Source organism: Aegilops tauschii, chromosome 2 (genome assembly GCF_002575655.3).
Source record: "Aegilops tauschii subsp. strangulata cultivar AL8/78 chromosome 2, Aet v6.0, whole genome shotgun sequence".
NCBI lineage: Eukaryota > Viridiplantae > Streptophyta > Magnoliopsida > Poales > Poaceae > Aegilops > Aegilops tauschii.
Genome location: NC_053036.3, coordinates 54,801,127 through 54,821,994, shown reverse-complemented (window position 1 = coordinate 54,821,994; position 20,868 = coordinate 54,801,127). Strand labels below are relative to the sequence as shown.

The window sequence follows — 20,868 nt, the reverse complement described above, 5'->3', positions numbered from 1 at the left end:
ATATGGTGCGATCTATGATGTCTCTTACCGACTTACCACTATCGTTTTGGGGTTATGCATTAGAGACATCAGCATTCACGTTAAAAAGGGAACCATCTAAATCCGTTGAGACGACACCATATGAACTGTGGTTTGGCAAGAAACCTAAGCTGTCGTTTCTTAAAGTTTGGGGTTGCGATGCTTATGTGAAAAAGTTTCAACCTGATAAGCTCGAACCCAAATCGGAGAAGTGCGTCTTCATAGGATACCCAAAATGTTGGGTACACCTTCTATCACAGATCCGAAGGCAAGATCTTTGTTGCTAAGAATGGATCCTTTCTAGAGAAGGAGTTTCCCTCGAAAGAAGTGAGTGGGAGGAAAGTAGAACTTGATAAGGTAATTATACCTTCTCCCTAAATGGAAAGTAGTTCATCATAGAAATCAGTTACAGTGATTCCTACACCAATTAGTGAGGAAGCTAATGATGATGATCTTGAAACTTCGGATCAAGTTAATACCGAACCTCGTAGGTCAACCAGAGTAAGATCCGCATCAAAGTGGTACGGTAATCCTGTTTTGGAGGTCATATTACTTGACCATGACGAACCTACAAACTATGAGGAAGCGATGATGAGCCCAGATTCCGCGAAATGGCTTGAGGTCATGAAATCTGAGATGAGATCCATGTATGAGAACAAAATGTGGACTTTGGTGGACTCAGACGACCATTTCCTCCTTGGGGCCGCGTGGGACGAGCTCCGGGTCAACAGATTGGGAGGTGTAGGACTCGGATCCGTTGCCTGCCAAGCCGGAGAAGGTATGAGATCACCGGACGGAAGCTTGTGGGCGGAGGGGTGTGGGTTGGAGTGGAGTGGAGTGGAATGCGGTTAGGGTTTCATCCTAAATGTGGATAAAGTCCAATTTATGTGGAATAGGATGAGCCACAGTGAGTCGGATCCTACGTGATGGACGTGTCAAGGCATCCTCATATTTGCCCCAGATATGAGCCTGATACGAGGAGTGCCGATCAGTTTGGCCATTTGGACTGGATTTGGCAGGTCCTTTGGATGGCTATTTTGTGTCTGATCAGTTACTGACCAGCCAGCTCGGGTGTTTGAGGCGGATATGGACGTCCGGTTGTAGATGTTCTTAGACCGCAAACACAGAATGTGCATTGTGTCATCGACACCTGCCCCATGCTTCAATTTTTTTAGGGAAGTCCATGCTCCGTTTTTTTTTTGAAACGCACGGGCGTGATATTTCTTCAAAGCCCAACTAGAACCAGGCACACGTTCGTCGTGTTTCCGCGCCGCCCGGTCCAGAAACAGCGCAAACAAGGCCCGGCCTCCTGCGCGCAACAGCATATTCCCCATCCCCCTTCCTCTCCCGTCGCAGTGAAGACGGACGGCGACGCGACAGTTAGCCAGCCGGCCAGCCATGCTCGGTCTCAGAGCCACCAGGGCCGCGCGCCTCCCGTGCCCCTACCCCTCCCCCTGCTCCCCCGCCTCCCTCTCCGGGCTCGCGCGCCGCGCCCCGCTCCTCGCCGTCGCCAGCCCCGCGCCGTCGCCGCCCGCCGCCCTCTCGCTCCTCGCGTCCGCGCGGCCCATCTCCGCGGCGTGGGGCTCGGCCATGCGGCCCGCCGGCGAACAACCCCGGCCCAGCACCAGGGGTGAGTGAGGGGTTCCCGTGCCTGTCACTTGGCTCCTGAGATTGGGGGGCATTTTCTTATCTTAAGACATGTTTGATAGTATTGTTTGCATCGATTTTTTTTTAAAAGGTGTTTGCATCGATTTGAGGGTGCACGGAATTGATTACTGACCAGCTGACATGAATCTCTGTTGGATAGTTCTCTGCACCGCTGCCAGTGGTAGTGTTCCGAGAGAGGGGAAGGAGGTGCTGGTCCAGCATCTGCTTGTCGGCGAAAAGGACGCCAGGCTTCTCGTCGATCTGGAGAAGAGCATCGCATCAGGTGACTAGCTTCCTAGCTCTGTTTGTTTTGTAGTATCTGATATGGTTTAGATTCTAGAATCATATGATCCAGTGTGACGCAGTATGTGGCCCTTGCAAAATGGGTGTCCTCAAGTTATGCTCTACGAAACCCTGTCTGCTTGAATGCACCCAATCCATGCTGTTGTCTATGTTCCGTGTCTACATTCAAGGCTGCGTTGCGAAATAAGAAATGCTGATTGCTAAGCATACATGCTGACTGAGCTGCATCATTGATGTGGATGCTGTATATATATGATCCATCTTTTGGATATTTATGGGGGGAAATGACCCTGAAGAGTAGAAGACATTTGAAGTGCTCAAAATAGCTGGCTTGTTTTTGTTGTTGAGAAATCATGATTTTTACTATTGTTTATTTTTAAATTTCAGGGGCAGACCTGAGTGACTTAGCCGTGGAGCACTCCTTATGTCCATCAAAAGAAGATGGCGGTATGCTTGGATGGGTTCGGAGGGGACAGATGGTACAACATCAACTTGCTTTTCTAGTATACAATAGTAGAAGAGTATTGTGGTAGGACTTCACATATTATAATTGTTCAGCCGGGACACCTATGTACTTAAACTGCACAGTGGAATTGCACTGATTATCTAACTATTTTTCAACTAGAAATGCCATGTTTCATAGTACATTTTTGTTATTTAGCATTGATTTTGTTTGATTCTGTGGTGGAATTTACTTCTTTCTGACTTATAAATTATCAAGAGCTACCAACATTGTTAACTGGCAAACAAGACCATGTAAAATACTCCTATTATGTTGGTGCTGTTTCTTGCTTGTTTGCATATTCGCGGGGAGCTGGTAGCCTTACAACAAGTTTATTCCATCTTGTTGAACACTTCTATATGTTGCTATACACTTCTAAATCCATCTGCCAACGATTTCACTGTTCTTGACTGACTTGCTGCTCTCAGCCATCTAAGTGTCTGGTTAGAACCAAGAACTAGCTAGTTTATTTCCTGAAACTCCCATCCTTTCATCTGTTGCCACCATATAAATGTTTTTTTCGTTGGACACTGATATCTGAGTTTCTACCAGTGGGTCTGTCCACTGATATTTCAGTTTCTGTCTCAACAGTACTTTGAACGTTATTGCTTGACTTGAGCAGGTACCAGAGTTTGAAGAAGCAGCATTTAGTGCACCTTTGAATAAAGTTGTGCGGTGTAAGACAAAATTTGGATGGCATTTAGTGCAGGTGCTCTCTGAGAGGTAGATGATTCTAACAACACAGGATGTTGTCTCTTGGTACACATGAATAGGTATTCATATCTTGTGCCACCAATTGGCAGGGACCAATGCTTGCTGCAAGATATTCAACCAGAAGAGCTTCACGCAAAAATGCAAGATCCTAGTTTTATTGAAGAAGCTCAATTGATTGATGTTCGGGAGCCTGATGAAGTGTAAGATTCTTCACTATTGCACCAATGTCCCAGTTATTGTTAATACACTGATCCAACATTCCAAATAATAAGTCATTCACTAACTCATGATAGATGCCTGTATGAAAGGCACACATAACTGGGATGCAAGATACATCTCCAGTATTTTGCATTTTGCTTAATAGCACAAAAATTCTTGCAACAGTCTTAATCTTGACTTTAATGAGAAGATGATAGAGGTTTATGTGGTGAACCAGAACGTTAATGTGGGACTTGTCCACATCTTTTGAGATTTTGGTAGATATAATGAATTTCATTTTGTCCCTTCTGAACAATTAAAGCGTACAGGTGTTACCAGTTACGGCATCTTTGTTGTTGTTCGAAAACACTTTTGTATATTGTCTCGGGATTAAACTGTTGGAACAATGAGATAGTCTGCAGCGTTGTATAGACTTGCAGTGTGTAAATCCTTTTACAGGCTTATATAGAGTCTGTTATTCCCCTTACATTCGAGAGACCAAATTGGGTTGCAGAATTCCACGATTCATCATTTAAAGTCAGATACTGGACTAGGCTTTTGCTTTGCGGACATATTATTGTGATGGTCCTGTTCGTTGTGTTTAATTATCCTAAATCTTCACACAGTGGGCCATCATGATGGAGCTGATGCTGATTTTATACTTGTTGCTTGGCAGGGAGAGAGCATTCCTTCCAGGCTTCAAGGTTCTACCTCTCCGCCAATTTGGAACCTGGGGACCAGTGATGACAGATGAATTCAATCCTCAAAAGGACACTTATGTTCTGGTAAGTCCGTTACTACGACGAAAATTGCTGCATAAATGCCAGTGACCTAAAAGACTGAAGTATATATTATACTCCCACACGTAAAGATTGATGAGTTGATAGAAACTGCTTCAGTGTGCTATGCCACTTTCTAACTTTGCCTTCTGTACTTCGTTTCAGTGTCACCATGGCATGCGCTCGATGCAGGTAGCCAAGTGGCTGCAGTCACAGGTAACTGAAGCACCCACAGAAAACTTTAGACTCCTTACCAGTGCGTGTAGAGTAATTGTGTAGCATCCTCTGACAAGATGAGCCATCGCTTTGCAGGGATTCCAAAAGATTTACAACGTTGCGGGCGGAATCCACGCGTACTCGGTGAAAGCTGATTCTTCCATCCCGACTTACTAGCCGTCATACCGATCAGCGTTCCAACCCCAGAGGCTTCTCTGCGTGCTTTACCATGCTGAACTAAAATCATAGCCCGGTGCCTGTTGGTAGAACTTGGCATTGGTTTTGTGTCGATGCCGGGATTCAGAGCTAAAATTTTCTTCTCACGCGGTATCTTGTACTATCATGTAATTTTTTTCAGAAGTTGTCAACGGAACTAGTACGGATCGTATCAATATGAATATAAATGAAATATTCGAGAGATGATCATTGGAAGAATAATCATCGAATTCCTCCTGCGGCGCTCCTGAATTTGGTATCATATCAGTGCGGTTGTTTTTCAAAAGCCATCGCATGTGATATTCTATCGATCCTGTTTAGGCTGCTTTAGGAAAGCATTCAAGCAGGGAAATTCTTCTGCTGCAATCTTATCTGCTAGAACGGAGAAGATCTTCTCTTCTCTGCAGTTTGACAGTTGACAAAAACAAAAGGCAGTATACATCATGCGCTGAGAGGGAAAAAAGATTTTGGAGGTGCGGGGAATCGAACCCCGTGCCTCTCGCATGCGAAGCGAGCGCTCTACCATATGAGCTACACCCCCTTTTGTGATTGTTAGTTCCATGAAAGACTTATCTAGTAAGCACTTGGGGTGAGAAAGAAGTGAATACCCAACCGTATTTTGTGTTGTTGAGAAAAAAAGAACACATAGCTGCTGTATCAATTTTGTCTTCCATTTGCTGCACTTTATTCGCGTAAGGCTACGCACGTTTCCCGGAATTTGCTCGCGTCTCACCGAGTGACCGCTACGAAACCGCCTTGACTCTGACACCCCTTCGCTCCTGCCCTCGTGCGACTCTCATCTAGGGTTTTCCTGCCTTTTGCCGGCGCCGTCGTCGGTCTGCCTCGTCTTCTACTGTGGATCCCGATCCTTGACAGTGGAAGGGCTTCGTTTTTAGATGTTTTTTTTTTTAAGTTTTGTTAAGGCTTGTGCCATGATCAAGAAGATGAGGTGGCGGCAGCTTCTTGAAGATGGAATAAGGTTCTACCTGCCTAGCCCTCGTCCCGGTGATGCTTCAAGCATCGTCGGAGGGCGTGTGGAGGTGCGTTTCCGGCGGATCTCGTGGGATCTGGTCGGCATTTGTCTTCGGTGGATCTGTCTGGATCCGGTTTTCGTTCGTCTATGTCTATGCGTCTGTATGTTGGATCCTTCCGATCTATGCTTCTCTTCATCGGCGGTTGCTGTTCTGCTGCGCTGGTCCTATGGGGCTTTAGCACGACGACTTCCCGACTGTCTACTACAACAATGTTTGCCCGGCTCTGACGAGGAAGGGGCGATGACGGCGGCGTGCCTTTGGCTCGCTCCAGTGCTTGTAATCGTCGCTAGGTGGTCTACGGATCTAGATGTAAATTTACTTTTAGTGTTCTTTGTACTACCTTAATAATTGATGAATAGATCAGAAGTTTTTTCGAAAAAAAAGGTAAAAGCGTAGTGTTCTCAGATGACTGACCAATGATGCACTTTCGTCCTGTTTTGGCCCTTCCTATGTATTACTTCTGTTCCGAAATATAAGTCGCTGGAAGAGTTCAGTTTACACCCAACGACATATATTTAGATATGGAGGGAGTAAAAAATTGTGTGTATTGTCTCTTTGGATGTAGCTGCACAGTAGAGGTAAACAAACGAATCAGAAAATGCAAGAAAGCCACCCCTCAGAAGAAAAGCAAGGAACCCGAAGGCCACAACACAACGATCCACAGCAAATTACGATGGCACCAAGAACCCCTTGGAATGGAACAATGCTGTTAAATTAAACTAAACTACAACCACAGAAAAAATTAAACTAAACTAAGCCTGGCAGCGTCGTTTCACCGTCGCGACCACGTGCACAGCATCGAGCCCTGGACCGCTGGCAGGCAGCGGCCTCGGCGCAGCGGATAACGCCGGCCGCGCGCTCTCCGGTGGGCAAGTCAAAGACGCCACCCGCGTCGTCACGGAGTGAGGAGTTGGTGAGGCGAGCAAGGCGCGCGGGCCCCACGCCCTGACGCCACCCGCGCCTAATCAGTCCAGCGAGCCGCGCCCACGCGTCCCCTGGGGCCCGCGCGTCACCCGCACGCCGGCCCGTGCGCCGGGTCCAGGCCGCGCCCCGCCGCTTTGGCGCCTTCCCCTGCCCCCCAGGCGGCCAGGCCTCCCTCCCACTAGTCCTCCACCACCACCACCACCACCACCCGAAAGAGCTTCTCGAAGCTTCCCCGATTCGCCGCCGCTCCCCCACCAAATCCCCGACGCCGCGAGCCGGAGCTGCTACAGGAGGAGGAGTCGCCGGCCTCCGGGTAGAAGGCGCGCGTGAGGCCAGGCCGTACCGGATTCGGTGCCGCGGCTCTGAAGCTCTCCCCCATCCATCCCGGGCGGGGGCCCGTGGGCTGACCACCAACCATGGCCGCGGCCCGCCGGCGCCACGCCGAGCTCCGCTCCGGGCAGCATCGCCGACCGCACACCGTATGCGCCCCCGCTCTGAGCTCGTCTCCCCCATCCACCCCCCTTCCCGTTGCTTGTTTCGGTTGGTTCTCTGTTCCGGATCAGGGTAGGTGCTGTACCTACTGTATCTGTATGGGATATGGTGGGTGGATCATGGCTGACAGGCTGAGCAGTGAAGAACAGCTCTGTATGCCGATGGGTTCTGAATGGCTGGATTCGCGTGCTTACTCCAGTGGCACAGAGGGGGGCAGCTGTGGCACTGTGCGAAGCTACTTCTGTGGCCATTCGGGGAGATTGACCCCCACCAGCCTGTAGTAGGGTCTCAGATCGGCACAAATTCATAAATGTTCATACCCTTGTTCCGACATGCTAATTATTTGGATTGTGCTTTGTATCTTCATAGTACTACTTGTGTACTAATAAGGGAAGCCACACTTTTTTGCAGACCATACGGTTGTAGTAACCCCGAGCAGCTACTGATTTGGACTCTTGGAGAGAAGTACGTACAACCATGTACTGTATTTCGTTACATGTTGCAATTACTGTTTTTTGAGTTGCTTATCTATCAGAGTTGCTTACTTTTCTTCATTGTTTTGATCGCGCTCAACAGAGGGCTGGGCTCACCACTTTGCTGTTAGAAAGGGGGGAGCAAAGTGATTTGCTGTCTCCTTGTGATTGCGGTCCGCTGAGTGATGGCAGATGCTAGCTCAAGGACTGACAACTCAACTGTTCTAGACAACGACGGCAAGATCTATAGGGTAATCATGCTTCTTAATTTTGGGTTTTAACTGTTTCCCCCTCTTTTTTACCTAAAGAGGCTTTAAGTTGAACTCAACTATGTAAGCACCTATGTCTTTACCTGCACCATTTTCTAGAGGTAAAATAGATAATTGTTATGCTCAATACCATGTTAGCATTTGAACTGTGAATCCCGCCGTGTTTGGAATTAATTGTTATAGCTTAACAGCGGAGTTGATAATCTTAAGTTATAGAGCACTGCTGTTCCCGCAAAAAAATTCTAGCACTGCTGTTTTTGGATTTGCTAATTACTAGGACTTGGATTCTGGAGCGATAAGAACTTGACAAATATACTGCCGGGGGCATCTTCATGTTTTATAACAGCAGTAATGAATTGTTAGTTAAAACCAACCATTTTTACCCTACGATTCACATGCTATTTCGCTTGCTCATATGGATCAGCTGTGAAGCACCAATATGCCCTTACCTATACACAGATACGAGTATGGGGACACGGCAATCTAGAAACAGCAATACGGCGAGTATATATGTAAATAATTAGTAAAATGACATGTAATAAAGACAAAACATAATAGAATGCATGAGATGAGATCAAAATACTGCCCCATTGGTTGCCTCCATGCCTCTTTTCAAGTCCTGAATGATCATCAATGTCTTCAATCCTCATGGTGTATGCAAAATACTCCCTCTGTAAAGAAATATAAGAGCATTTGGATCACTACTTTAGTGATCTAAACGCTCTTATATTTCTTTACGGAGTGAGTACATCATATGATAGCATTAGGATTTGTCGATCTAAGATAGACAAGCGTGAAAAGTTGAACCAGTAAAGAAGTTGGCTTGCTTCCATGCCACTCTCCGCAGATGGCATCTCCTTAGCAGTAGCAGCAAAGCAGCAACATTAGCGAACAATAGCAACTTAGCAAGTAGCCAAGTACCAAGCACATACGCATACGCCAGCGGCAAGCACGCGCACACACATACGCGTCAGCAAGCAGCCAGCCAGCCACTCCAGGCGGCAGCAGCGGCGGAATCAATTATCTCGCTCGAGGCGGCGGCAAGGCGAGTCGACAGGTTGGTGAGGTGATTCTAGGCGGTGGCGCCGAGCCACTCCAGTTGGCGGCAGCGGTGGTGGAATCAATTACCTCACTCGAGGCGGCAGCGAGGCAAGTCGACAGGTCGGTTGAGGCGACTCCAGGCGGCGGCAAGGCGAGTCGATAGGTTGGTCAGGTGACTCCAGGCGGCGGTGGGTCGATCCAAAGCTTCCTCGTGCGATCGAACAGAGAGCGAGAGAGAAAATGTTAGGGTTATTCGTGGCTCCTGGGCTTCTATTGGGCTCGGGGCTGCGCTTAACGTCCTCGCCGTATCAAGCTGTGTCCATACAGAGCCGTATCCTGCGTAAAGGCCGCGTGCAGGACGCTGACACGGCAAATCTGGGTGGGTTGGTGCTTCAGAGTGGATCAGCTGCCAACTAATACTCCAAATATGCCAAAGTTATCAACTAAAACTTGCAGTTTTTAGTCTGTTTTACTCAATACTTGTTAATTCTGTTCTGTTACTTGGAACCGGAGCATTCCGGTGTTCCGTTCTGGTTTTTCATAATTCATATGCATCCCATCTGTATACACATACATGATGCACACAATATAAAAGGAAGAGGAAAATAAATAAAATATGGCGACAAAATGGACTAGGCCTGGCCTTTGTATTAACCTAGTGCATGCCGACCCATTGTAAGAGCAAGAAGCCCACCGGTCAAATCTCTGCAATGAAGTATGGGCCCATTCCCTACCTCCTCCTCGCTGTCGCTACCATGTGGGATAGTACCGCCTCGCTGAGGAAACCAAGATGCGGTGCGGCTGACGCCTTTATAAGCAACTAGAGTGGCGTAGAGGGTGGTAGTGTTGGTTGTGTCAACCGGTACTGGTACGACTGGAATGGAAATGTTTAACCTGAACTTTATGTTTCAGCCTGAGCCGCTGGAATCTTGTCCGGTATGGAATGCCAGCTTGTGCATACCATTTTGTGTTTGTCAAAAAAAGGGAATTAATAAGTTTATTTTTCCTTACTCATTGTTATCTACTGTTTGCAGTTAGAACAAGGACAAAGTGGTGGGGCAATCATGGCTTCTAATTCTTCGGATAGGTCTGACAGGTCCGACAAACCCTTGGACCAAAAGGTATTTTTTCTTTTCCTTTTTCTTGTATATTGTTGTGTTTCTTGCCTTTTTATGTTATTAATATCTTGTGATATTTTCCATACAATAGACATTGCGCCGTCTTGCTCAAAATCGTGAGGCTGCAAGGAAAAGTCGACTGAGGAAGAAGGTAATCACTATAAATCTTGCCCATATTTTTCATTGCTCTCTTATGTTCAGAATTTTCTTTTTCTACTCAACCTAATTTAGTAATTTAACCTGATTCACGCTAGATCTGTAATTTGAGAGTATGCTTGTAAAGGAAAGGTAGAAGTTCTGCTTAAAGAATTAAGGAGTTCAGAGTTACTGGGCAGAGTTGTTTGTAGTTGTGTTGAAACAGGAAAAGGAAAGGAAACTCCCCTCGGCAAACCCTAGCGCAGCTGCGGGGGTTCCCCTTCCGCCCTTCCCTCCTCCCTCGCCGCCGCCAGAGGGCGTGGCCGGGTGAAGCCCCGTCGTCGTCGGTGGCGGGGAGTTCTTGTCTCCTTGCGCGGAGGATTCAGCGCGTTCCGGGTCATCAAAGCCTGGATGCGGAGCTTCGCGTTGGGTGTGGCAGCACGGCGGCGTGCCGGTGTGGGTTGGCGCCGGTGCCGGAGTGGTGGTGTGACGGGCGACGCAGAGGTGGTGCCTCCTTGGGGCCTGAGATGGCGGTGGCAGCGGATGCACTGACGAGTCCAGATCCGGCCTCAAGTGGTGCGGGCCGTGGGCGGCGCGGGTTGCGGGCGTCCGCCTCTGCCGTGGCTATCTGCTGGTGGGGGTGGCGGCGCGACAGTGGTGGCGACCTCTCCTTCCTCTGCTCGTTCGGCTGGAGCGGCGGCCGGTGGCGACCTTGTTGGCTGTTGTTGACAGCAGGCCGGTGGTGGCAGGGGCGACCCGGGGAGGGAGGCAGGGGGCCTCTTGGCCATGCCAATGCCAAGATCTAGAGAAGCCAGATGGGTCGTGTCCCCGGTGGAGCGGCAGGGTGGCTGCGGCAAGGCCGGCGGCTGTTGACGACCCTCCCCTGCCTGGTGCTGACTGGACCGGTCGTCGGTGTCCTTATGCCGTGGTGGCGGTCGAGGGGTGGTCTGGGTTCCCGGGGCGGCGGTCTTGGTGGTGGGAGTTGCGGTGCTCGTGGGCGGGGCTCGCGTCTCAGGTGCGGGCTGGTGACCGGTGTTTCGGCAATCAGCGCTGTTTCGGAGGTGGAGCGTGAGTGGGGGGGGGGGGGGGTGGGGTGGTAATAATCCTTGTCTGCCTTTGGTCGGGCCGTTGACGGTGGTGTCCATGGGCGTCGCCTCCTTAAGGCGCCTTCAGATCGCTCCGGGTGAAAACCATGATCATTTGGAATGGGCCGTGGCGGCATTCCAGCGCCGTTCCCTTCCAGAAGGCGCCGTGCCGTCTTGGAGATCTCCAATGACCTCAAGCAGGGCTCTTATTGCACATTTGTCGTTGGCTTGGCGTTGGTTCGGGTGGTGTGGCTGTCCGCTTGCCTGATGTATCCAGCCTTGGGTGTGTGTGTTGTGTGTGGTTTGGAGTTTTACGTGTTGGTCTTGTATGGTCGTTGCTTTACATATAAAGCGGGGCGAGAGCCTTTTCCGGTTGTGTTGAAACAGAGCTGTCTGTAGTTGTGTTGATGAACTCAACAGCATGTTTCTTTACTGTAGTTCTATATGCATAATGGCTCCGTTTTATTTGTTTGGTCAGAATTTTCTTCATGTGTTTCAGTATACAAGACTTAAATAGATTCTTAGTTATCTGTGCATAGAGGCAGTTGAATTATATCAACTAACTGAATTCTCCATGCACGAGCCTTTGTGTGATACTAGTATTTATCGTTTCCACTGAATAGTGAATACTGGATTGTTCATTTGTTCGGAATCACTGATAATGTTTTTCTGTTTGTTTGAAGTCATATGTGCAACAGCTAGAAAGCAGCAAGCTGAAGCTTGCACAACTAGAGCAGGAGCTCCAGAAAGCTCGCCAGCAGGTAAATCTTTATTGGCTGAATGTTGGTTGTGATATCTTGTTGCAGTAGAGTATGCTTTTGCTAATGCTCGTGCTGGATATTTATTTGCAGGGAATCTTCATTTCTAGCTCCGGAGACCAAACCCATGCCATGAGTGGAAATGGTATTTTCTTCTCCAAATTTCTGTGTATGCCATACATTTTGGCAGCATCATCCTTTTTTTACATAATGTTCAATTGTATCGTGTTATCAATCTGTGTTAGATTTTCATCTGAATAGTAAACTTATCTTTGCAGGAGCAATGACTTTCGATCTAGAATACACTAGATGGCTTGAGGACCAAAACAAGCAAATCAACGAGTTGAGGACTGCCGTTAATGCTCATGCAAGTGACAGTGACCTGCGCCTTATCGTAGATGGGATAATGGCACATTATGATGAAATATTTAAGGTCAAAGGTGTCGCTGCCAAGGCTGATGTGTTCCATATACTGTCAGGCATGTGGAAGACGCCTGCCGAAAGGTGCTTCCTGTGGCTTGGGGGTTTCCGTCCATCCGAACTCTTAAAGGTGAGTGAAGTATTAAATCTCAGAGTTTGCTATTAGTCCAATTTCCCTTGCTGGTCCTGTAAGCTGATTGTTCAATGCGGTATGAAATTTCAGCTCCTGGTGAATCATCTGGAGCCGCTAACCGAGCAGCAGATGTTGGGATTGACCAACCTCCAGCAATCTTCCCAGCAGGCAGAGGATGCACTGTCACAAGGAATGGAAGCATTGCAGCAATCACTGGCAGAGACTTTGGCTGGATCTCTGGGTTCCTCTGCTGGCTCTTCAGGGAATGTTGCAAACTACATGGGTCAGATGGCCATGGCCATGGGCAAGCTTGGAACGCTCGAGAACTTTCTTCGCCAGGCAGGCCTCTTTCCTTTCTTCCAGTCTTGAACCTGTGATATTTCAGCATATTTGCTGGCATGAAATTAGCTGCTCACTTTCATCAGTCTGGTTCATTTGATAATTTTCTTTCATTTGTATCTACCAGGCCGACAACCTGCGACAGCAGACCTTGCATCAGATGCAGCGGATCCTGACGATCCGTCAGGCCTCCCGCGCCCTTTTGGCTATACATGACTACTTCTCGCGTTTGCGCGCGCTGAGCTCTCTGTGGCTTGCTAGGCCCAGGGAATAACCAAGGATCATCGCGCGCTGGATTTCCCCCAAGCTGATGTGTACAACGCCGGGGGTGCTCTTCATATTGCTGCAGATAATTTGGGTATTCGAGTTTTTCTTCTTGTATAATTATGTGTAGCTGCTTTTTGGGTCCAGGGTTTGTACTCAGGTGGTATACAAGTAGGTGGGGGGAGCCTGTAAGTTACAATGGTTGTAGAACTGTGTTGGGAATAAAAATTAGGTAAGCCAGGACGAGTCCTAATTAAGTTGTGTCACAGAACTGTAGTGGCTGGAGAATCGGCGCTCCGTGTATTTTAGCTGTTGTCCCTTGTGGTGGTTGAACATGGTGAATACATATGAACTTGTTCCATTTGGTTGCTCAATCCTGTGCTTGGAGTGAAACGACTATACTGTATCCACACATGCTACTTGTTGCGGTCTGCAGAGCGTCTGAAGACGAAGCAGTAGGTAAATTCCATACTACTCACTCTACAGTGATCAATACTTGTTGTTTACAGAGGGAGTATGTAGGACGCATGTCAGTGACTAGTGGCTGTGGTGCGCCCCGGGCGCACCTCTTGAGGCAGTCATGTGCGCGCTTCTCTTGTTTGAGTGTCTTGGCTCGTCCTGTGCGTTCATTTTACACAGCAGCATAGTTCATTACTTGTTTAACATGCCTTTGCACTCCTCTTGACGCAGTCCTCTATGCTACTATGTTCCGCTTGCGCAGGGTCCGGGAATATTTTTGTAAGAGGCTGTTTTCAGGACTTGAATCCGTGACCTCATGATCATAAGACATCAACTTTACCACGCCAAGGCTCCCCTCTCCAAAGGAAGTAAAGCTAACATGGAGAAATTATATGTGACACAAAAGCATTCGAAGGCCTGAAGTTCACTACATGGGATATCGGACACAAAAGTATTGCAAGGAATGAAGTTGACTATATGGGATATACATAGGCAGGAGTTAGGTTTGCCGTTCGTTAGCCCCATCTAGACGAAACATTTTAGCTTCGAATATATTCGCCATCTCCAGCACGTCTAATGTTGTCACAAACTACATGAACCTTCAAGCACAAACAAGCCATTCTTGACGTCAGGATTCATTGCTGCAACCGCCCGTCGGTAGGGAAATCAACCCCAGCGCCGCGTTGAACATGCATGCTCTAAGATAACCAGTGTATCATCGGTGTATTGGATAGTAAGGTTAAGGTAGCCCTGGTTCAAGGAGCGGATAAGTACAAACATATTCCCACAGCTAAGTTCGCAGCTAATACAGAACAACTCATTTCCCCTAAAAAATACTACAGTACAAAAATGCCCATGATGTAAAAAAAAAAAGTCCAAAATATATTTTTCGAAAATTTAAAACCGTGCTCTATTTATATTTCGGCGAGCAACTCCCCGTAGATAAAGGAAAAGTCTTAGTTTCAACCGATTGATATCCTGTTGCGTAAGCCGTGTCGTTGGCCTGACACGTGTCCTGTGGACCCAAGCGCTGCTTCCGCCCTCGTCCTTATCCCCTCCCTTGGGATCGCACGTGATTCGTCTTCTTCCCCAGCGCGGCCGACTCTCTCCTCTCTCTCTCACCCCCTCCTCCCACGGGCTCAGCAACTCCTTCTACTACAACTCCCCTGGGAGCATCTACCTCTTTTTCCCTCATGTGGGACGCTTCGTGCTCTCGGTCTTCAACGTTGGCCACGAGCTGCTGCGAGCTTTCCTCTGGCGTAGCTGCTGTGAGCTCTCCCGGACGAAGCCGCTGCAAGGTCTGGTCGGTGCGGGGCAGCCTGGCCATGCTCGGTGATGCATAGCTGAAAGGCTGGTGGGTGCCTAATACGAGCGGGTGTGCAAGGTCAGGTGCTCGCGGCGCTGCATGCAGCTTCCCGCAAGTGATGCATCGAGGTCACCGTCGTTCGCTCCGAGCGGTGCGAAGGGTGGGAAGTGCCTCTGCTGCGAACCCACCAGCGACGTGCCTTGCTCCATCAATCGCTGGCGTACCCAGTGCTGCGACACACCACCCATTGGCGCCTGTCGGTGTTGCAACAAAGCATCGCCAGCGGCCGCCGGAGCATCACCAGTGCGGCGATGAAGCTTCGTCGGGCTGGCGAAACCTCACGTGGTAATGCAATGGAGCATCGCCAGTGCTGCAACGAAGAATAACCGGTGTTGTGTTGGAGCATTTGCCGGGCCACCGGTGCATCGCCGGTGCTGCGACGAAGCATCATCGATATTGTGTTGGAGCATTGCCGGGCCACTGGTGCATCGCCAGTGCTGCGACGAAGCATCATCGGTGTTGTGTTGGAGCATTGTCGGGGCGCCGGAGCATCGCCGGTGCTGCGATGAAGCATCATCGGTGTTGTGTTGGAGCATTGCCGGGCCGCTGGAGCATCGTTCGTGCTGCAAGGAAGCATCACCTGTGTTGTGTTGGATCATTGCCGGCCGCCGGAGCATCATCCGTGCTACAACGAAGCATCACCGGTGTTGCGTTGGGTCATTGCCGGGCCGCCGGAGCATCGTCCGTGCTGCAACGAAGCATCACCGGTGTTGTGTTGGGTCATTGCCGGGCCGCCGGAGCATCGTCCGTGCTGCAACGAAGCATCACTGGTGTTGTGTTGGAGCATTGTCGGGCCGCCGGAGCATCGTTCGTGACTCCGTGCTGCAACGAACAGGATGGTCGCAACGGCGTCGTTGCTGCAACCCGGCGATGCAGACGTGGCCGGCGAGCTCGTCCGCGTTTTGCTCTGAGATGATCAGTGACGGGGCTGCTGCAACCTGGGAAACGAGGATGTTTATCACATGTCGATGGCTGGCTGGAGTCGCTGTGCGAGAGAAATAAGCGTACTGGGATGGAAGTAATATTATGGTCCAGACTCGAGAGATCAAGCGGCCCAAACAACGCAAACCAACGGCTGTCGAGGCGGTTTAAAAAATCCCTACCATCAGCCGGTTTACGGCTAGCAGTGGCCTGTAGTATATCAGGTTGACATCTTGTGGATGCATGCTCCGCGTAGTACATACCAAGTTAGCTATATGTAGCTTACTTCACTACACCATCTCATTATCATATCCTACTGTAGAGTGTAGCTTCTTGGAGTTTAGTCCATCGATCAGTCACTTACTCAACTTCTGACCACTTTCATGGCTGTTCATTTCGTTGCTGAGTCGCATATCAGCCCGGCCGTGCAGAGTGACCTGGTTAAAGTTGTAAGGCCTTCCTGGATAAGCAAGCTTGAACCGTTCAACGGCCTGTGGCGCTTGTTTGAGAGTGAGAAGCCCCAAGGTCAATATGATGCCGTTGTAATAGCACACAATTTTTTTCAATATTGTTTCTTTTAAGCTCTTTTGGGAGCAAAAGATGCTTGTGTAATTAAATTTGCTAGTTTCTTTAAGTAATCTGCTTCATATGTGACAGGCTGCAGGCATCCTTTAGTTGGTGCAGAGGCTGGGAAGTGAAAGTCTCTTCCATTTCTCTGGTCCAGGTCCCCTCCCCTTGCGTCGCCTCCCCTGGGCGACGCCAGGGGCCCCTCAACCCTAGCGCCGTAGGCCACCCCTCGCGCCTCCTCCTGCCGCCGGCGTGGGCCGCGGTGGCGGCGGGCCCGGCGCCGAAGGCACCTAGGCGGGCGGAGGCTGCGGGATCCCATCTGAGGCGCCAGGGGCGGCACCTCTCGTGGGAGTCCGACGGCGGCAGCTAGGGCACCAACCCTATGCCGCGCGGCAGTGGCCGCAGTTCCATGGCCGGCGGCAGTGGCAGCGCCCCATCTGGCGGGGTTGGCTAATCTGTGCGGAGATGGTGACGACGATGGCTGTGGATCCAACGTCCCGATCGGATCCACCGCGGGGTGGCCTTGCGCCGACCGGCGGCGCGTGAAGGGACCGGTGAGGAGATGACGGATCTTTGCCGGAGTACCGACGGCGGCCTACGTCTTCGTGGCGAGGCTCCGCGCTCGGTTCCAGCCAGCCGAGAGATCAGGACAACGTGGCTTCCGGTGAAAATCTCGCCTGACTGCGGTCTTGGCGGACGATGGCGACGTCTCGGACGTCGTTCCCTTTTCGAGGCATCGTCGTTGCAGGTCGCGTCAACCTGATCCGGATGTTCCGGAGGAAACCCTACATCTGGGTCTACCGGATCGGACGATGACGGCGCTTTCGGTGTCGTTCTCCCTCCTGGGGGCATCGTTTTGGAGCAAGTGCTGGCTGGAGGGGACAAGAGGAAGAGCGGTGTTTCATCTTGCCCATTTATGGCGGCGGATCTCGGCGGCGTGGTGCAGTGGAGACTCGGCGCCCGATGCGCGGAGATGGACTCACGCAGGATGGTGGCGTTGTCTGGCGTCGACGGCAGCTAGACCGGGCAAGGTAGATGCAACACTACAACACGGATTAGTGGCAGGTGGCTGCGGCGGCCTCATACCCGGTAGGCGTCCTGGTTGAGGAGTGCACCGGACTGGTGGGTGCCCCATACCCGACATGCGTCCTGGTTGGGATCTCAGGTCTTAGATGTTAGGTTTGGCTGCGAGGTCTGTTTGGTATTAGGCCCAGACTATCAGCATCCCTTCATCAATTGGATATGAGTAGCGATAGTTTGTTGCCTAGACGGTGGCTTCAGTCTTACTGTTGTATGACTTTGTTAGGTCTTGTGTGAATAATTAATAAAATGGCTGCATGCATCGTCCCGATGCAGAGGCCGGGGGTCCTCCTCCATTTTTTAAAAAAAGTGATAGGCTGCCAGCTCTAAAAAAAATACTTAAACCCAAGTGTTCCGAGAGAGGATTTTGTCCACCTGGTTACACTTGCACCCTGTTTCTTGGAATAATAAAACCACACATGCGTAAGTTTTAAAATTTCTTAAAAAGTTGTGCATATATATATGTTTGTTAGTGTAAGAACAAAAGAAGGGAAGAGTGTCTAAAACAGAGTGCGTAAATGTACCATTTTGTTTCATGGAGCACACAAATAAAAATATTATTGTTCAAAAATCTTCTGGTTCACAAGTCATTGGACAATTCACATTCACAAATTATTTCAAAAAAATTCAAAGCTGAAAATGAGAAAACCCAGCCAGGGGCACATGTACCTCGGTGCACCCTAGTAATTTCTCAAGTGTGCCACATTATGAAGTAAAGTTACACAAAAGTCCAAAAATTACTGCCTAGATATCATAGTGATATGGTTTAGGTACCATTTTATATACTAGAAACGGAAATTCTGAAACCAAATTGTGGTTCAATGGAATTCCATTGAGAGATTAATGTACATATTTCCTTCTGGTATTGAGCTTGGATGGTTTTGGCACATTTTATTGCTCCATTGGTGTATGAACCAAAATAGAAATATAAACATGTGATAAGATAAATTTACCAAGAGCACTAGATTTATGTAGGTCATGGTTATGAATCATAGACAATAGACGGATTCTTTTACGCAATACCCTCCTTGCAATTCATGGATCTCGCTTAGTTTCTTCGTACAAGAAGCACATCATGTTCTGACTTTTCTCCAAGACAACCATATTTATGTGTGCTCTGTTTGATCCTTTTTATAACTCATTGATCAAGGAAAAGTGCGAACCGTCTGCTTTCTGCGTCAGGTCTACCGCAACTGACAAGGCAAATGAAGGTTTAAATTGAACCAAAATTTGAAGTCGTGATATGATGAGATCTATCCTCTCTTCCAAATCCTTACTGAATTTTATGCCCTCTACATTCAGAGACTAGAGTTGAGTTCTGTCTGGGCACTACTTGCGGCATTTGATGATCCTCTTCCAATCCCACAAGATAACTCTTATGGCACATTTGAGGGAGCATTTGTGAGAGATATTGATTCTCTCTCTTGGATGGCCAACAATACCCAGAAACTTTTCCCTTTAGAGACAAACAGACTCGAGTGCTGGACATTTTTCCAGCACTGCTTCTTATGGAAAGAAAAACAAAGTTCCACAGGTGGCTTTTTCTTAATGAAGCTTGATACTTTTTGGTTGTATATCATTTAATTGCACTACTCCCTGTTACGATGAATTAAGCCAAGGTGAAATTTCCGAAATTTTCCATCATTTTTAGTTGAATTCTCTAATGTATTTAACCATTGAACTATAGGAAAATATTCCAAATGCCACCGCAGAAAAAGTGAAACGAGAGATGCTCGGGGGAGTTGAACTTGCTTTGGGACTCTCAGTGGGATCTCTTCAGCGACCATTATATTGGTGCTACAATATCCGATGCAGAAATTTCCCCACATAAATAGGTGTTTATTAACGGATAACACAAAATCACACCCAAAAAGACCCACCAAATATCGTATTATAAAAAAACAAAACACACTCCATCATCTCACTGCCCCCACACTAAATATTCATCAATTCCAAAATATTAAGGGTATTAGTTTTTTGAAAAGTCAAAATCCTTTAACTTTGACCAAGTTCAGAGCCAAAATTACCGACATCCACAATATTAAACAAAAAAAATATGAAAATTCATTTCATGACGAATCTAATTATACCGATTTGATATTGTTGATTTTGATATATTTCTCTACTAATATGGTCAAACTTAAAAATGTTTGACTTTTTAAAAAAGTAATACATCTAATATTTTGAATTACAGTGAGTATTTTTTTTTTGAAACCAAAGAACATCAACAAGGGAGGAAAGCGCGTCCAACTATTTAGTTTTGTCGAAACTCGAAAGCTGATGCCCCTATATGTCTTTCTTTTCCGCCGCTGTATGTTATATTGTGAAACGTTAACTGAAGGCAAATTGTAGCCATGAATGAGACGGCCGTAGGATCTAAGAGCATCTCCAGCCGTTGGCCCCTCAGGAGGCGCCTAAAATCATCGCCTGGGGGTGAGCCGGCGCAATCGGCCTGGGGGCAAGTTGGTCCCCAGCCACCGGCCCCAGGACCGCCCCCAGGCGCGTTCAAAAAATAAAAGTATATAACAAATTTCGGCGAAGTTTGGCTAAACACGACAAATTTCGGCCAACTTGGGAATATATTTCAACAAAGTTCGCGGATTTTCATTACATAGCAAATATATAAACTAATCTAAAAAAGAAACTGGCTGAACACCGAGTAGTCGCCGTCGTCGCCGCCATCCTCACCGCCGTCGTCATTGTCGGCCTTCTCCTCCTTGGCGCGGGCGCCCCTACTGGACCCGGCGTCGCCATGGCGGACTGGTGGCGGCGCGGCGCGTCGTCGTTGTCGCTGTCGTCGATGACGACGACTCCTCCTTCGTCGCGGCCCCGGCGGCGCTCCGCGAAGCGCCGCAGGGCGGCGCACTGGCGCTCCCTCGCCATCTTCAGGGAGTCCTGGCGTGCCCATTCAAGGGTCGCGTCGTCGTCGAGCTCGACCTCGCCGTGCTCCGTCTTCACGGTGGGGAGACCCGGCTTCGCCTTCACCGGCGCGAGCCCCGGCTCTGTCTTTGGCTTGACGAAGCGCGGAGGAGGAGCCGACGAGGAGGTGCGCCGACCGCCCTCGTTGATGACGATGCCGGCGCTACGAGTGCGCCGGCCGAGCGGCGTCTCCGCCGCGGGCTCGGCCTTGACGCCGAGCAGCGCCGGAGTGCCGGAGGAGTGCGAGGAAGAGCGCGAGGAGGAAGAAGAGGAGGAGCCCAACCTCCTTGGCGCCCATGGCCCGTCGCGTCGGCGGTGCGCCGGGGCGGCCGCCCTCGCCGGGGGGTACGCCAACGGCGGGTTGTTGCCGCCCTCGAGGTACGTCAGCACGCCCTCAAGTGTGCGGCCGGGGACGCCCCAACACAGGTGGCGCTCCTCGCTGTTCTTCAGGCCGCCGACTACCGCCGCGCCGTTGGTG

The 20,868-nt window shown here is 49.3% G+C and overlaps 2 protein-coding genes and 1 non-coding gene across 4 annotated transcripts; 2 read left to right on the top strand and 1 right to left on the bottom strand.

Annotated features, from left to right (window-relative positions):
• Nucleotides 1-1,290: 1,290 nt before the first annotated feature.
• On the top strand, nucleotides 1,291-4,815 carry LOC109775577 (rhodanese-like/PpiC domain-containing protein 12, chloroplastic). Its single transcript, XM_020334306.4, has 8 exons — nucleotides 1,291-1,648; nucleotides 1,826-1,948; nucleotides 2,356-2,447; nucleotides 3,093-3,193; nucleotides 3,274-3,384; nucleotides 4,059-4,167; nucleotides 4,327-4,377; nucleotides 4,474-4,815. The coding sequence occupies exons 1-8, from the start codon at nucleotides 1,417-1,419 to the stop codon at nucleotides 4,552-4,554; spliced, it is 900 nt and encodes a 299-aa protein (XP_020189895.1). The 5' UTR covers nucleotides 1,291-1,416; the 3' UTR covers nucleotides 4,555-4,815.
• A 246-nt stretch (nucleotides 4,816-5,061) lies between these two features.
• Nucleotides 5,062-5,134, bottom strand: TRNAA-CGC (transfer RNA alanine (anticodon CGC)). The gene has a single exon. It is a non-coding gene; the product is annotated as a tRNA-Ala (tRNA).
• Nucleotides 5,135-6,700: 1,566 nt separating this feature from the next.
• On the top strand, nucleotides 6,701-13,452 carry LOC109775041 (transcription factor TGA2.1). Of its 2 annotated transcripts, none has more exons than XM_020333797.4 (10): nucleotides 6,701-7,030; nucleotides 7,455-7,508; nucleotides 7,620-7,767; nucleotides 9,861-9,947; nucleotides 10,036-10,095; nucleotides 11,848-11,925; nucleotides 12,016-12,067; nucleotides 12,201-12,472; nucleotides 12,566-12,814; nucleotides 12,942-13,452. In XM_020333797.4, the coding sequence occupies exons 3-10, from the start codon at nucleotides 7,702-7,704 to the stop codon at nucleotides 13,086-13,088; spliced, it is 1,011 nt and encodes a 336-aa protein (XP_020189386.1). In that variant the 5' UTR covers nucleotides 6,701-7,030; nucleotides 7,455-7,508; nucleotides 7,620-7,701; the 3' UTR covers nucleotides 13,089-13,452. The 2 variants fall into 2 exon arrangements, with proteins under 2 accessions (XP_020189386.1, XP_020189387.1); XM_020333798.4 differs by having other exon boundaries at nucleotides 6,732-7,030; nucleotides 7,455-7,522.
• The last annotated feature ends 7,416 nt before the right edge of the window (nucleotides 13,453-20,868 follow it).